Consider the following 13,210-nt stretch of genomic DNA (forward strand, 5'->3'; position numbering starts at 1 on the left):
GATATGGGCCTGCACAAAATACGAATACATTTTCTTCCCATTTTGTATATATCCCTCTCTAACATGCAGAGGACATGTATAAAATCCTGACTTGCTATTATTTATAACACATCTTGGACTGTATATGTTGGACTGTATATGTGAAGAATGTTACTTCAGACAGTTGGAAAAGAGAAGATTTATACATTTTCAGGAATGTATAGCAGGAGATGGGAATGCTCTTTCTAACAGCTGAGATATTGATGGAGCCAGCAAGCTCATTCTGTTATCAGGAGCAGCCCAGACACAAATGTAGCAAGTTAGAAAAAAGCTCTTCTCTAAGTCAAATATTTCTTTCTCATATTACTTATGGAGGAATCAACTTCAGGAGTTTATCTTTACAGCACATAATTGGTAATTTCCCCCTCCCCTAAAAGACAGGCAATGTCAGCATCTCTCTTTACAGATGCTCCATATACTTTCACGGTCATAAGGCTTTGCCAATGACAGGTCAGGAAAATGCAGTCTGCATCTAAGGCCTTCCTGATCTGAATTGCAATATACTGAATCCTTAAATCTCCTTTGCAGTTCTTTCAAGGGAAAAAAAAAGCACAGAAGTTGAGGGCAAGGCAACAAGGTGGATGGATGTTGATTGATTTTGCTGGAATACAGAAATAAGGACAGGCTGTTCTTTTTTTGGGTGACAGCCTGCTATATTTGGCAATATTACCATTGCAAGTGTTACATTTTTAGAGCAGCCATATGAATAATAAGAACACCACCCTGCAGTTTTAAGAGGAAAGCTAATGCAGAATGGCCAGATTTTATACTCTGGCACAGCTAGTGAATATCAGAAATGTACATGTGCATTACAGAACATGAATGCCACTTGTTGCATTCCACCTTAAGTTCCTTAAATATGTATAGAATGGGATATTCCCCCACCTTTTAACTCTATGATGTTCTGAATAGACCACTCTGAGTCAGTTCCTTTCTGTCACGCCAACCTTGGCTTGGCCAAATGCAATTGGGAAAATGTATTCACTTGTCAATAGATGTCTCCTCCAGAGTATCTACACATACCCAGTTGAAAGGTTGAAGGTGTATATTGTAGGAAGTTGTAGCGTGGCAAGATTAGTGAGCCTTAGAGGAAGGTGGGCTTGGTCAATCTCAGGAGCAGCCCTTAACTGCCTCTACCTACACAACACCAAGCCCTTAAGCCAGTGGAACAATTTGTGGCCCTAGGGCAGGTATAGGCAAACTCCAGACCCTGCAGGAAAATAATGCAATGCCTGGATATCCTGCCGTTTCACTGTATCCTTGTCTGCCCTGAAGGGAATTCTCATTTTCAAGTGATTCCATTTTAGGACCAGTGGTCAGGGATGATGGGAACTGTAGTCCCAAAGCAGCTGGAGGGCCGAGTTTGGGGATGCCTGGACTAGGAGAACACAATTGCCCTACAATAGGTAAACAATTTGAAACATACCCAGCAGCTGCAGCAAATGACATGACATGGTGTGCACTACTACATGGTGTCAGTGTCCATCTACACACATTCAAATGTATAGGCACTAGAGACAACAGAGCCCACCCTCCTGCCACTCAGAGATTTAACTTCTAGAGACCTTGGGGAAGGAGCTGGAACTTGAACAATGACGGGTCCATCAACTCATGCTAACAAAATGTTAACCAAACATCCCTAAATGGCGACAGTAGGATGAAACAGTGACAGACAGCGATTTTGCAGAAACCAAAAAATGCCCCAAATAAAGAATGTCCTTGCTCAACAGAACATGATGCATCTGTCGCAGAGCCAGTGTGGTGTAGTGGTTAAGAGCGGTAGATTCATAATCTGGGGAACCGGGTTCGCGTCTCCTCTCCTCCACATGCAGCTGCTGGGTGACCTTGGGCCAGTCACACTTCTTTGAAGTCTCTCAGCCCCACTCACCTCACAGAGTGTTTGTTGTGGGGGAGGAAGGGAAAGGAGAATGTTAGCCGCTTTGAGACTCCTTCGGGTAGTGATAAAGCGGGATATCAAATCCAAACTCTTCTTCTTCTTCTTCATCTAGAGGGCCGGAGTTTGCCTATGCCTGTGCTAGGGCTACCTTGGTCTTCTTTCATTCAAGTGGTAAGATGGGAAACACCATGGAGGGGCGGGATTTGCAGAGAGACAAAAGAGGTGCGCCACTCACCTTTCATTCCTGCCCCACCCACTGCCAGCATGTAAGTTTTGACATTTAACCCTAAGAGAACACAGTTGTTGGCTCAAATATTTTGCATTCCCAGCACCTATCAGTTAGCCAGACATTCTGCAGCTTTTACAAAGGAAATGAGGGAAACACAAACAGAGGATAAGATATTGATGTCTATTGCTCATGTGCTGCCTCCATGATCAGAGGAGATGTGCCTCACTGGGAGAGTGCTGTTTGCATGTCGGTCCTGCCTGCAGGCTTTCCACACCATCTGGTTGGACAATGTGAGAAAGGGATGCTGTACTAAATGGGTCTTCAGTCTGATCCAACAGGGTTCTTCTTGTGCTCATTGATCTGCTCTGACCCATTTGTATTTAAGCTTGTTTTAAGTATACCTTGAGTGTACACCTTGAATATTACTTCATCCAGAAAACTAGATCCACAGGAGTGAAACTATATTACCACATTGGCCTGAATATAAGCCGCACCTTTTTTTCTAAATTCTGACTGTGAAAAGTTAAAGTGCTGCTTAAATTCACGACCTTACAAAAATTGACTTTTATGATATGGCTGCTGAAACAGACATACGGTAAAACGGAACGGGTGTGAGTGCCTGCAGAGTTTTAAGGGAGCTGCTTATATTTGGGTATTGTCTTTTTTCTCTCCCCCCCCCTTCAATTTTAAAGGTGCGGCTTATATTCGGAGGTGGCTTATATTCAGGCCAATACGGTACTAAATGGAACAATTTTCTCTCTCCCTCTTTTCACCTTTTCTTAGGGGCATATGTGCTACAGGTCAAAGCAACCGATGCTGATGACCCGACCTATGGAAACAGTGCCAGAGTGGTTTACAGCATCCTTCAGGGACAGCCATATTTCTCCATTGATCCCAAGACAGGTAATGAACATATTTGCCAGGGAGAATTGTATTGCTTCCCACTTTCAAATATCAAACTGATTAGATGCCCACCTGGACAGTGGAAGAAAAGGTGACAGTATTATTGTTTGTGGATCCCTTAGCACAAGGTAAGTAGCATTGCCTTTTCAGAATTCAACAAATATAAGGATTGCTCTGCTGAATCAAAATAAAGGTCTATCAAAGAAATGAACAGGCAGTGTTCCATATGGGAAATTTTGTAAAACAGCTTCCAGGTGATTATGGTAAGGGATGGATGGATCAGCCACTTCACAGTCCATGCCAGTTTCCCATGTGTTGATTCATAAGGCTGTTCGCTGTTTTTTGGCATTATCCTGAGCGAATAACACAAAAAGGAAAACACACATATAAATGCATATTCAAAAATACATTTCTGGATGTATTTTCTTACAGAAATATGCATATCTAAAGATTTTTATTTTTTATGTCTTTGGACACTTTTCTGTGCCAAGAACTGCACTGCAAAATTCAGCACATGAGATCTGGAGGATGACTGCATTCTGAGCCATTCATTAGTCCAAGCATTGCGGACTGGGTCCCTTTCCATTAGAATTTACAAATAAACAATTCTTCCAGTGCTGCCCACAAAGGTTCGAAAAAAATGGGTGCAGTCACCATGTTTGAAATTGCCACATCTGTGCCACCTCACAAAAATAACTTCACAGATAGATTGGAACCCATACAATTCTGATTTCCAGCCACTGCTAAGTTATTGTACCAATTCAGCCTATCGTTTACAACACTTAACTTACTGCAGAAGGTTGCTTTATACCAGATAACAGCTGACAGCTATTTGTTATAGATGTCAGTGACTCCGGTTGCAATCCTAAGCAACTTCATTGCAAGTTAGGTGGGAGAACTCCTGTGTGCTGCTTCTTCCCTGTGAATGTCTTCCCCACACCCCAAATATAGTGATTGCTACATAATAAACACAATTACCATGCCCCCTGATTGAAAATAACAGCTGTTTTCAGAATTGGTGCACAGCTTGCTGAATTGTATCATTTCCAGCTGATGGGGGCTGGAATCATAAGTTTAAATGTTTCCCTGAATAAAAAGGCCATTGACATAGAAAACTAGAATGTCAGGGAAGAGGGTGAGCACACTGACATGCTAGGTTTTTGTGTACAAATCCCCACCACCACCCCTTCTGATGGAACATTTAAGCATCATCAATTTGAATTTCACTTCTCAAAGAGATGCGCCTCGGAATTCTACCATGGCTTATATAGCAGACCAACTCCAAATGCTACATTGAGTCAACATATTAAACAAATGTTTACTGTGATGCAAATGAACAATGGCAAGCCTCAGGCTTCTGTGCCACCACCCCACCGCTCACCTTCAGCATGGCCAGGAGGAGGCATTTGGAAGCTTTAATTTCTGATTTTGATTAACCACAGTTGGTTGTGTTATGCCAATTCAACACACTGTGGTTACTTTAAGCATGGGTTGTTTGAAACCAGCCACTTTAGATTGTGGGATACAGACCCTCCAAGTGTCCCTATTTTCCAGGGACAGTCCCAGATTTACAGAAGCCATTCCAGTTTCTGATTTGATCCCAGAATGTCCTGCTTTTCCTTAGGATATCCCTATTTTCATTGGAGGAATTTTGAGAGTCTGGAGTTATCCGACCCTTGAGCCATCTGAAGGCAGCCCTGTATAGGGAAACTCTTTAATGTCTCATTACAGGCAGCCCTGTATAGGGAAACTCTTTAATGTTTCATTTTTAAATATGTTGGAAGTCTGGCAGAGCAGCTGTGACAACCCAGTCAGATGGGTGGAGTATAAATATTATTCTTATAGAATAGGATGTCCCTATTTCCTCGGACAAATATTGGAGGGTATGCGGTTATGTAGCTGACTTCTTTCAACAAACCATAGTTAAGATTAAGCACAGTGTAGGGTTTGAATATAATGGTAAACTGTGGTCAAACAAAAGCACAAGCAAAGGCTTCTGAGTTCATCTTCATGGCAGAACTGGAATGGGAGATGGAAAGGAGAATGCATGAACTTCAGGCTCATTCCTATCATGATAAAGCGTAGTTTACTGCGCTATCCAAACAGACAAAAGGTTTAATATAATATGAAAGCTCAATGCATGGTGATATCCCCCCCCCCATTAATTTGGTTTAATCTTACCCTGAGCCAAATTTCCAGTAGGCTATATTCTGCACATGATTTTTAGCTAGGATCTTCTGAGCATGTGTGCAGTACTGCTTGGATGCTACAGGAAATGTTTATTAATCTGGAATAAACCAGGCTTTTAATGAACATTGGTGTTCAGTGGCAAACCTGCCTTTCCCCAGCTGCTTGCTTTTGGCATTTGTCTGGCCTGGAGGATGGGAGACAAGCAATAATGTCAGGCTGTTGTTCAGAGTCCATTAGATGTGCTGGTAGAGGGACCCAGAAATGCTCCTGGGACAGGATGACAGTTAATTGCATATCTTGCCCTGTGTTCCGAAATGTCACTCCTGCTTCTGTATTTAATAATTCAATGACTTAACCAAAATGCTCTGCACTAAATTCTGCCAATTGTGTGCCTTGAATGCAACGTAAGAAAGCGCTTGCCTGTCTGCCCCCTTTCTGCAAATGGAATTTCTTTTCCCTGCAAACCTCTCCTTGAATGTCAGATGGAGTGTTAAAGACCCTGCCTTCCTGGCTAATCAATGACTGGAGGTGGAAACAGCATAACGCTGTCAGTGCAGGCACTGTAGAGGTCACGTCCTCTGTCAAATATACCCTGTTTTAACAAAAGATGATATCGCAAGTGTGAATCAGAGAGTTTACTTTTTAAATTAGGATGAGGATGTGTGTGTTCCCCCCCCCTTCCTCGGGCTCTAGGGGATAAAAATCGCTTCCTTTAATGTTCTTCTTTTAATTAGATCTCGCTGACAATACAGAGATGTTAAAATCCAGGCTATACGTGTGTTATATAAAGTTTCTGGATGAGATGAATGATGACAACAAAGATTTCCCCAGGATCCCCTGCTCCGCTTCTTTCTGCTTTTGTTCTCAGTGCCACCTTCATTAATTATTTTCACTCAGAAACTGGGGATTTTCACACTGGGGGAAAAAATGCCATGGTCATTGGATATGGGTGGTCTCAAAGCATGGGAGCTTGTTCAATCCACTTCTCCTTAAACCACAATAGCCCTATCTGAAAGCCATTATCCTTCTGGGGGTCTAGGCAGCTTTACCAGTGATTTGTCTTTCTCTACTGCTCCCCACTTGGACTGATCACTTTCCTTTCCTGTTCTTTATATAAGCTTCTCCTCTGCCTCAAGCTCACAGACAGAGCTAAATGAACTGGTTGAGCCCAGAGCTGCTAAGGAACTTGAGCAGGTTCCTGCTATGGAAGGAGAGGTTTTTACTGGCCATAAGCCTGCAGAACCCTAGCTGGAATCCAAAATCTCATGGGTGGCTTTCCCCTGTATTCCCAATACAAGTCAGGTACTTCTCCGTTCTTCTGTGCTTGCCCAAGAATCCAGGGGGACAGCAGGTGGGAGGCCACAGAAAGGAGAAATACTCACCCTTTCTCTAAAGAGTTGGTCCTTTAAAACATTCACACTTTGTAGTATTGGGGTGCAGCTTCAGATTCCACCACCTGCTTTTGAAGAATCATGATTTTATACATAGATAGTTCCAAGAAGCTGGCCATGTGCATATAATGGAAACAGGGATCCCTCGATGATAACATTTGCAAATAGGTGCTACACTCAATATGCCAGCAAATTTGGAAAACTCAGCAGTGGCCAGAGGATTGGAGAAGATCAGTCTACATCCCAATCCCAAAGAAGGGCAGTGCCAAAGAATGCTCCAGCTACCGCACAATTGCACTCATTTCACACGCTAGCAAGTTTATGCTTAAAATTCTACAAGGCAGGCTTAAGCAGTATGTGGACCGAGAACTCCCAGAAGTGCAAGCTGGATTTCGAAGGGGCAGAGGAACCAGAGACCAAATTGCAAACATGCGCTGGGTTATGGAGAAAGCTAGAGAGTTCCAGAAAGACATCTACTTCTGCTTCATTGACTATGCAAAAGCCTTTGACTGTGTCGACCACAGCAAACTATGGCAAGTTCTTAAAGAAATGGGAGTGCCTGATCACCTCATCTGTCTCCTGAGAAATCTCTATGTGGGACAAGAAGCTACAGTTAGAACTGGATATGGAACAGCTGATTGGTTCAAAATTGGGAAAGGAGTACGGCAAGGCTGTATATTGTCTCCCTGGTTATTTAACTTATATGCAGAATTCATCATGCGAAAGGCTGGGCTGGATGAATCCCAAGCCGGAATTAAGATTGCCGGAAGAAATATCAACAACCTCAGATATGCAGATGACACAACCTTGATGGCAGAAAGTGAGGAGGAATTAAAGAACCTTTTAATGAGGGTGAAAGAGGAGAGCACAAAATATGGGCTGAAGCTCAACATCCAAAAAACAAAGATCATGGCCACTGGGCCCATCACCTCCTGGCAAATAGAAGGGGAAGAAATTTAGGCAGGGAGAGATTTTACTTTCTTGGGCTCCATGATCACTGCAGATGGTGACAGCAGTCACGAAATTAAAAGATGCCTGCTCCTTGGGAGAAAGGCGATGGGAAACCTAGACAGCATCTTAAAAAGCAGAGACATCACCTTGCCAACAAAGGTCCGTATAGTTAAAGCCATGGTTTTCCCAGTAGTGATGTATGGAAGTGAGAGCTGGACCATAAAAAAGGCTGATCGCTGAAGAACTGATGTTTTTGAATTATGGTGCTGGAGGAGACTCTTGAGAGTCCCATGGACTACAAGAAGATCAAACATATCCATTCTTAAGGAAATCAGCCCTGAGTGCTCACTGGAAGGACAGATCGTGAAGCTGAGGCTCCAATACTTTGGCCACCTCATGAGAAGAGAAGACTCCCTTGGGAAAGATGGAGGGCACAAGGAGAAGGAGACGACAGAGGATGAGATGGTTGGACAGTGTTCTCGAAGCTACAAACATGAGTCTGACCAAACTGCGGGAGGCAGTGGAAGACAGAAGTGCCTGGCGTGCTCTGGTCCATGGGGTCACGAAGAGTCGGACAAGACTAAACGACTAAACAACAACAACTGCATTGTGATTCCTGACCTCTAAAAGGCCTGATAGAGGCAGTCAGATCACATACAATAATGCCACTCATGCCTTCATAGTGATTTGTTGTTGTTTAGTCGTTTAGTCGTGTCCGACTCTTCATGATCGCATGGATCAGAGCAATTAGATTTAATTATTTTTGCGTGTACAGATGATCAGCAGTATGGTTTGTATTCCACTAACTCATACTCAGAGTAGACTAATTGGAATTAATGGCCCTACATTAGTCATGGTTGTTAAATGCAATGGGTCTACTCTGAGTAAATGTTGAGTGATATGTCTAGGGCTATATCAGGCATGGCCAAACTTGGCCCTCCAGATGTTTTGGGACTACAGGTTCCACCATCCCTGACCACTGGTCCTGTTAGCTAGGAATGATGGGAGTTGTAGTCCCAAAACATGGGGGGGGGGCAAGTTTGGCCATACCTGGGCTACATGATAAGATTTTTTTCATTGCAAATGGATTAGAACTAAATATTTTGCTTCCCCTGTCCAAATATTTGGCCTTTTTTTTTGTACAAAATACCATCATCCCTAGTTCTCCATTTCCTGCCTATGAGTCTGTGTTTTTTTATGTCACAGATCAGATTTTTACTGCAGTCAAGAAAATGCAAGTTCTATAGACAGAGCCATGGTATAGATCCCTTATGTCGTTTGGCAAGGTGCAGGCAAATAATGAAATATTTTCTCTTTTTCTTGGGAGTAAGCTGCACATAATTATTTGCTCTGGTTAAGTGCTTATGGCACAGCTCATGAACACCTGCTTTTGAAAGACTGTTTCTCATTTTAACTAAGACTTTTAATTTGCAAAAAAAAAAATGAGAGAAGGAAGAGAATATTGCTCACGAGCTCTTTCAGACATGACTATTATTATCATTGATTTAAAACAAAAACAAAACAAAAAGCTGAAGACCGAGTTCTATTACATAATAAAAATTGGAACAAGCCTTTGGACATCAACCCAGGGGGAAAAATCATTGCTTGATTGAGTACATCTGTAGTGAGATGACAGACAATTGCTCATTAGGGAGACTTTGGCTAGATTTAAAACTACTTGATGATATTTTTGATACAGTGCAAGAATAAATATAGTCACGGTGCCATACTAGATCACTAGATCAGGCAAGTTCAGAATATTTTCCTTTGTTTCTTCATATGTTTGAGAAGGCTGATTATTTATTAAATTTTGGGCTGTAGCCCCCATACTATGATCCGAAAGAGCTTCTCCCTCACTCTGTGCCACCCAGCAAAGCATGTACCCTTGCCAGTACCAGCCTCCAACAAGTCACTGACTCGGCAGCTTCTGCAACTCTCCACAGGAAACAATTCTGCTCAGATCCAAAGCATCACGAAAGATGCAACTTCACACCTGGCAGGTGTCTCTTCCAGTGCAAATGAAACGGATTCAGAAATCTCTGGGGCGTCCTGTCATTTGGGGCTGTTGAGAGGGGTTTTGTCAAGCTGGAATGATGAAGGCAGAAGTCTCTCATCCATTATTGGGGGTATGGCATATAATAAAGTCTGGATGGGGGCTCATCAGTCTTAGCTGCCTATGCTGAAACAGAGGCTACTACTGGTGCACCTGGGATTTATACAGGTAGTTGCTCCTTAACAGAGACATCCCCTGTTCTGAAAGCTAATTATTATTATTATTAATTGAATTCATATACCACCCTATACCTGGAGGTCTCAAGGCGGTTCACATAAAAGATCAGCATAAAAAAAACACAATAAATATAATAAAAATAAAAACAACATCCCAATAACACCCCCCCCCCCAAAAAAGAGCCACATTTTAAAAAGGACATAGGATCAATCAAAGGCCTGTTTAATAAGAAACATTTTTGTCTGGCACCTAATAATGAAGATCAGGTGTTTTATTTATTTATTTTGCTTTTGTTTAGTGCACTGTTTCCCAAACTTGGGCCTCCTGCTGTTTTTGGACTACAATTCCCATCACCCTGACCACTGGTCCTGCTAGCTAGGGATGATGGGAGTTGTAGTCCAGAAACAGCTGGAGACCCCCAAGTTTGGGAAACACTGGTTTGGTGTATGTATTGAATGAATTCACCAGGCATTATCTTTCCAGGCTAACTTAGTTGTAGGCGGAGCTCAATTTTTTGTGGAAAGGGGCAAAGAGATTTTGTTGAGCAGACAAATGGAGTAGGAGAGGAAACTGCTTTCTCCTCTTTCAGGAAGACATGCTGCTACCATGCATCAGCTGATGTGTGGTTGACAGTGCGCTATGCTGCAGCAAAAGGAACATTCAGGAGCCCACTTTCAGCTTCCACTTGTCCCTTTGAACCCCTCTTACTTGCCCCATACTTGGTGTCATGTATGGGGAGTGCTGAGGAGCCATGTTTTGCATAGGTTCCCTACCTTTCCTATATACCCTCCCTCAAAATTGGAGAAATTGAGAGATATATAGCCGTACCAGCAGCATATCTCTTCTTTCCCGTATCCAAAAATGCAAGAAGGGCTTTTACACTCGCCAGAAGCTCGGCTCTGCCTTCGCTGGTCCTGGAAGGATCCTTTAAAAAAGTCCCTTATGCTCAGAGACTTTGCGCCTGTTCATTGGGGGAGATAGGAAGCCCAGAGCACTTGTTCTTTAGATGTCCCTTTTATGAAGACACACATAGTGAGACCACTGATCCTCCTGCTAGTGAGGCTCGCTGATCTCCTGGAAAAGCAAAAATTTGACCTTTTCCTGTTAAGCAAAGATCATAAGACGACCCGGATGGTCACCAGATTCTGTGTACAGATCTGTAGGCGCAGACCATCCCCCGACCCAAACTAGTTCATTAAGAACATCCCCAAATTTGGTTCCATGGGTGACTCTGGGTCATCTCTCTGCAGTAGCTTATCTTAAAGTTTTAAGTGTCTATACGCTTATTGCATTTATAAATTTTACATTTATTGTTGTACATTGCTTTAAATGTTTGTTTTCCTTCTGGGATTATACCCACAAGTGTGTTTTATAAGCGGGTGTCCGACCATAATAAATCTATCTACCCTCCTTCAAAAAGTACTTCTGATTATTGCCAAACAAATAACACCCAATGGTGTGCCCCCCCAATTTAAATAGTTTTTTTAAAGCTCCTATTTTATAGTCTACTAGCATAAGAGTGGTATGCATCCAATTAATGTTCATTTTCTGTGGACACTGTTCAGTGCCAAACAATGCTATGAATTTGATGCTGTGGGTACAGTATTCTGTCTCGTAAATGTTCTGCTACCTCACAGAGAAACTTCATTTTGTTTCTTTTAAAAGGTGTCATACGAACAGCCTTGCCAAACATGGACAGAGAAGTCAAAGAGCAATATCAGGTTCTCATTCAGGCCAAGGACATGGGAGGCCAGCTTGGAGGATTGGCTGGAACTACTACGGTGAACATCACTCTCACAGATGTCAATGACAATCCGCCCAGATTTCCCAAGAGTAAGTTCTATCACCTATGAGTAACATTCTAGATGAAAATGGTTGTTTACTATATCACTCTGATGAATTTTCGAAATGACTTGTGCTATGGGAGCATGGGAGCATGGTTCCACATGGGTCAATTTATAGCATGACATTAAGACAAACTTTTGCTAGTGGAGAGCTGGTCTAGACATTGTAGCCCCCTTGCCCCTGCCCTAATGCATTATCTGTTGCAACATTGTATGAGTCAAGGCCATCACTTGACCATTGACCACACCGGCCAGAGCTGATGGGAGCCCAAACTATTCAGAAGGTACCAGGTTGTACAACTCTTGTTAAATGAAACATCTGGGGAAGGAAGCTAATCTCAGATCTGTGGTGAGTGAAACTGTTTCTAGACTGGCTCTGAAATGCTTACTGGATATTCCTTAAATCTGCTTATAATTAGGCACATACAGGGTGATTCATAGGGATGCAGGTGGAGCTGTGGGTTAAAGGACAGAGCCTAGGGCCTGCTGATCAGAAGGTCAGTGGTTCGAATCCCCATGATGGGGTGAGCTCCCGTTGCTCAGTCCCTGCTCCTACCAACCTAGCAGTTCGAAAGCACATCAAAGTGCAAGTTGATAAACAGGTACTGCTCCGGTGGGAAGGTAAGCAGCATTTCCGTGCACTGCTGTAGTTTGCCAGAAGCGGCTTAGTCATGCTGGCCACATGACCCAGAAGCTGTAGGCCGGCTCCCTCGGCCAGTAAAACGAGATGAGCGCCGCAACCCCAGAGTCATCCGTGACTGGACCTAAAAGTCAGCGGTCCCTTTACCTTTACGGTGATTCATAATGAAGTATACAGTTTCAATGCACTATAAAAAAAGAAGAATGTAATATATCTTATGTTACCTGTAACAGAATTGTAGGGGAATGTTTAAAGTTTTTTTACAAACAGTCACAAATACATTTTCTGCTTGGAGGTTGTTTTCCGAATCGCAATAAAAAATGCCGTTGCACAACAGTTACAGATTCCGTTCTGCTCAGTTCAAGAACACAACATGCCTTCTCCACTGCAGACGCAGCCATTTTGCCTGACTAGTTACGTGACACGCACGCTATCACCTACGTCACTTCCCTCAGTAGTGGAAAACAAACTTTATGAGTACATCTACCTCACAGTTCACAGTTGTGGTCTGTGTCATTCCCTGTTACTGTTTTACAGCATCTGGAAACTGTATGCTTCATTATGAATCACCTTATATTTCTGAAACACCAAAGTAGTCAACATTTTCTGGGTGTATCTCTCTCTCCCCCTCCCCCTCCACACACAAACACATTTCCAACCATTACCCCTCTTCTCCGCAAAGCACCTGATTTTCAAACTGTTATGTGCAACACCTGACCTCTCCAAAGAATTCAGGCAGAGGTCTGCATTTTCCCAGATGCCTGGTTTCATATAGTCTTCTCTCCAGCAGTGCTTTTGACTGATCCTGCTATTGCTTAAAGCAGGCCCTGAATATTGCTTTGTAATAGATGCTGTGGCTTAATAGACTCGGGCATTTCCAAGTGCAAAGGGAAAAG

The 13,210-nt window shown here is 42.9% G+C and overlaps 1 protein-coding gene across 4 annotated transcripts in view; it reads left to right on the plus strand.

Annotated features, from left to right (window-relative positions):
* Positions 1-13,210, plus strand: part of CDH12 (cadherin 12) — a 721,954-nt gene that overhangs the window by 651,810 nt on the left and 56,934 nt on the right. For all 4 annotated transcript variants that reach the window (XM_081014754.1, XM_081014753.1, XM_081014756.1 and 1 more), the window contains 2 exons: positions 2,949-3,068; positions 11,496-11,663. In XM_081014754.1, coding sequence (XP_080870880.1) covers positions 2,949-3,068; positions 11,496-11,663 — 288 coding nt within the window. The remainder of the gene's footprint in view (positions 1-2,948; positions 3,069-11,495; positions 11,664-13,210) is intronic.

Source organism: Podarcis pityusensis (assembly GCF_964106645.2).
Source record: "Podarcis pityusensis genome assembly, chromosome: 7".
Taxonomy (NCBI): Eukaryota; Metazoa; Chordata; class Lepidosauria; order Squamata; family Lacertidae; genus Podarcis; species Podarcis pityusensis.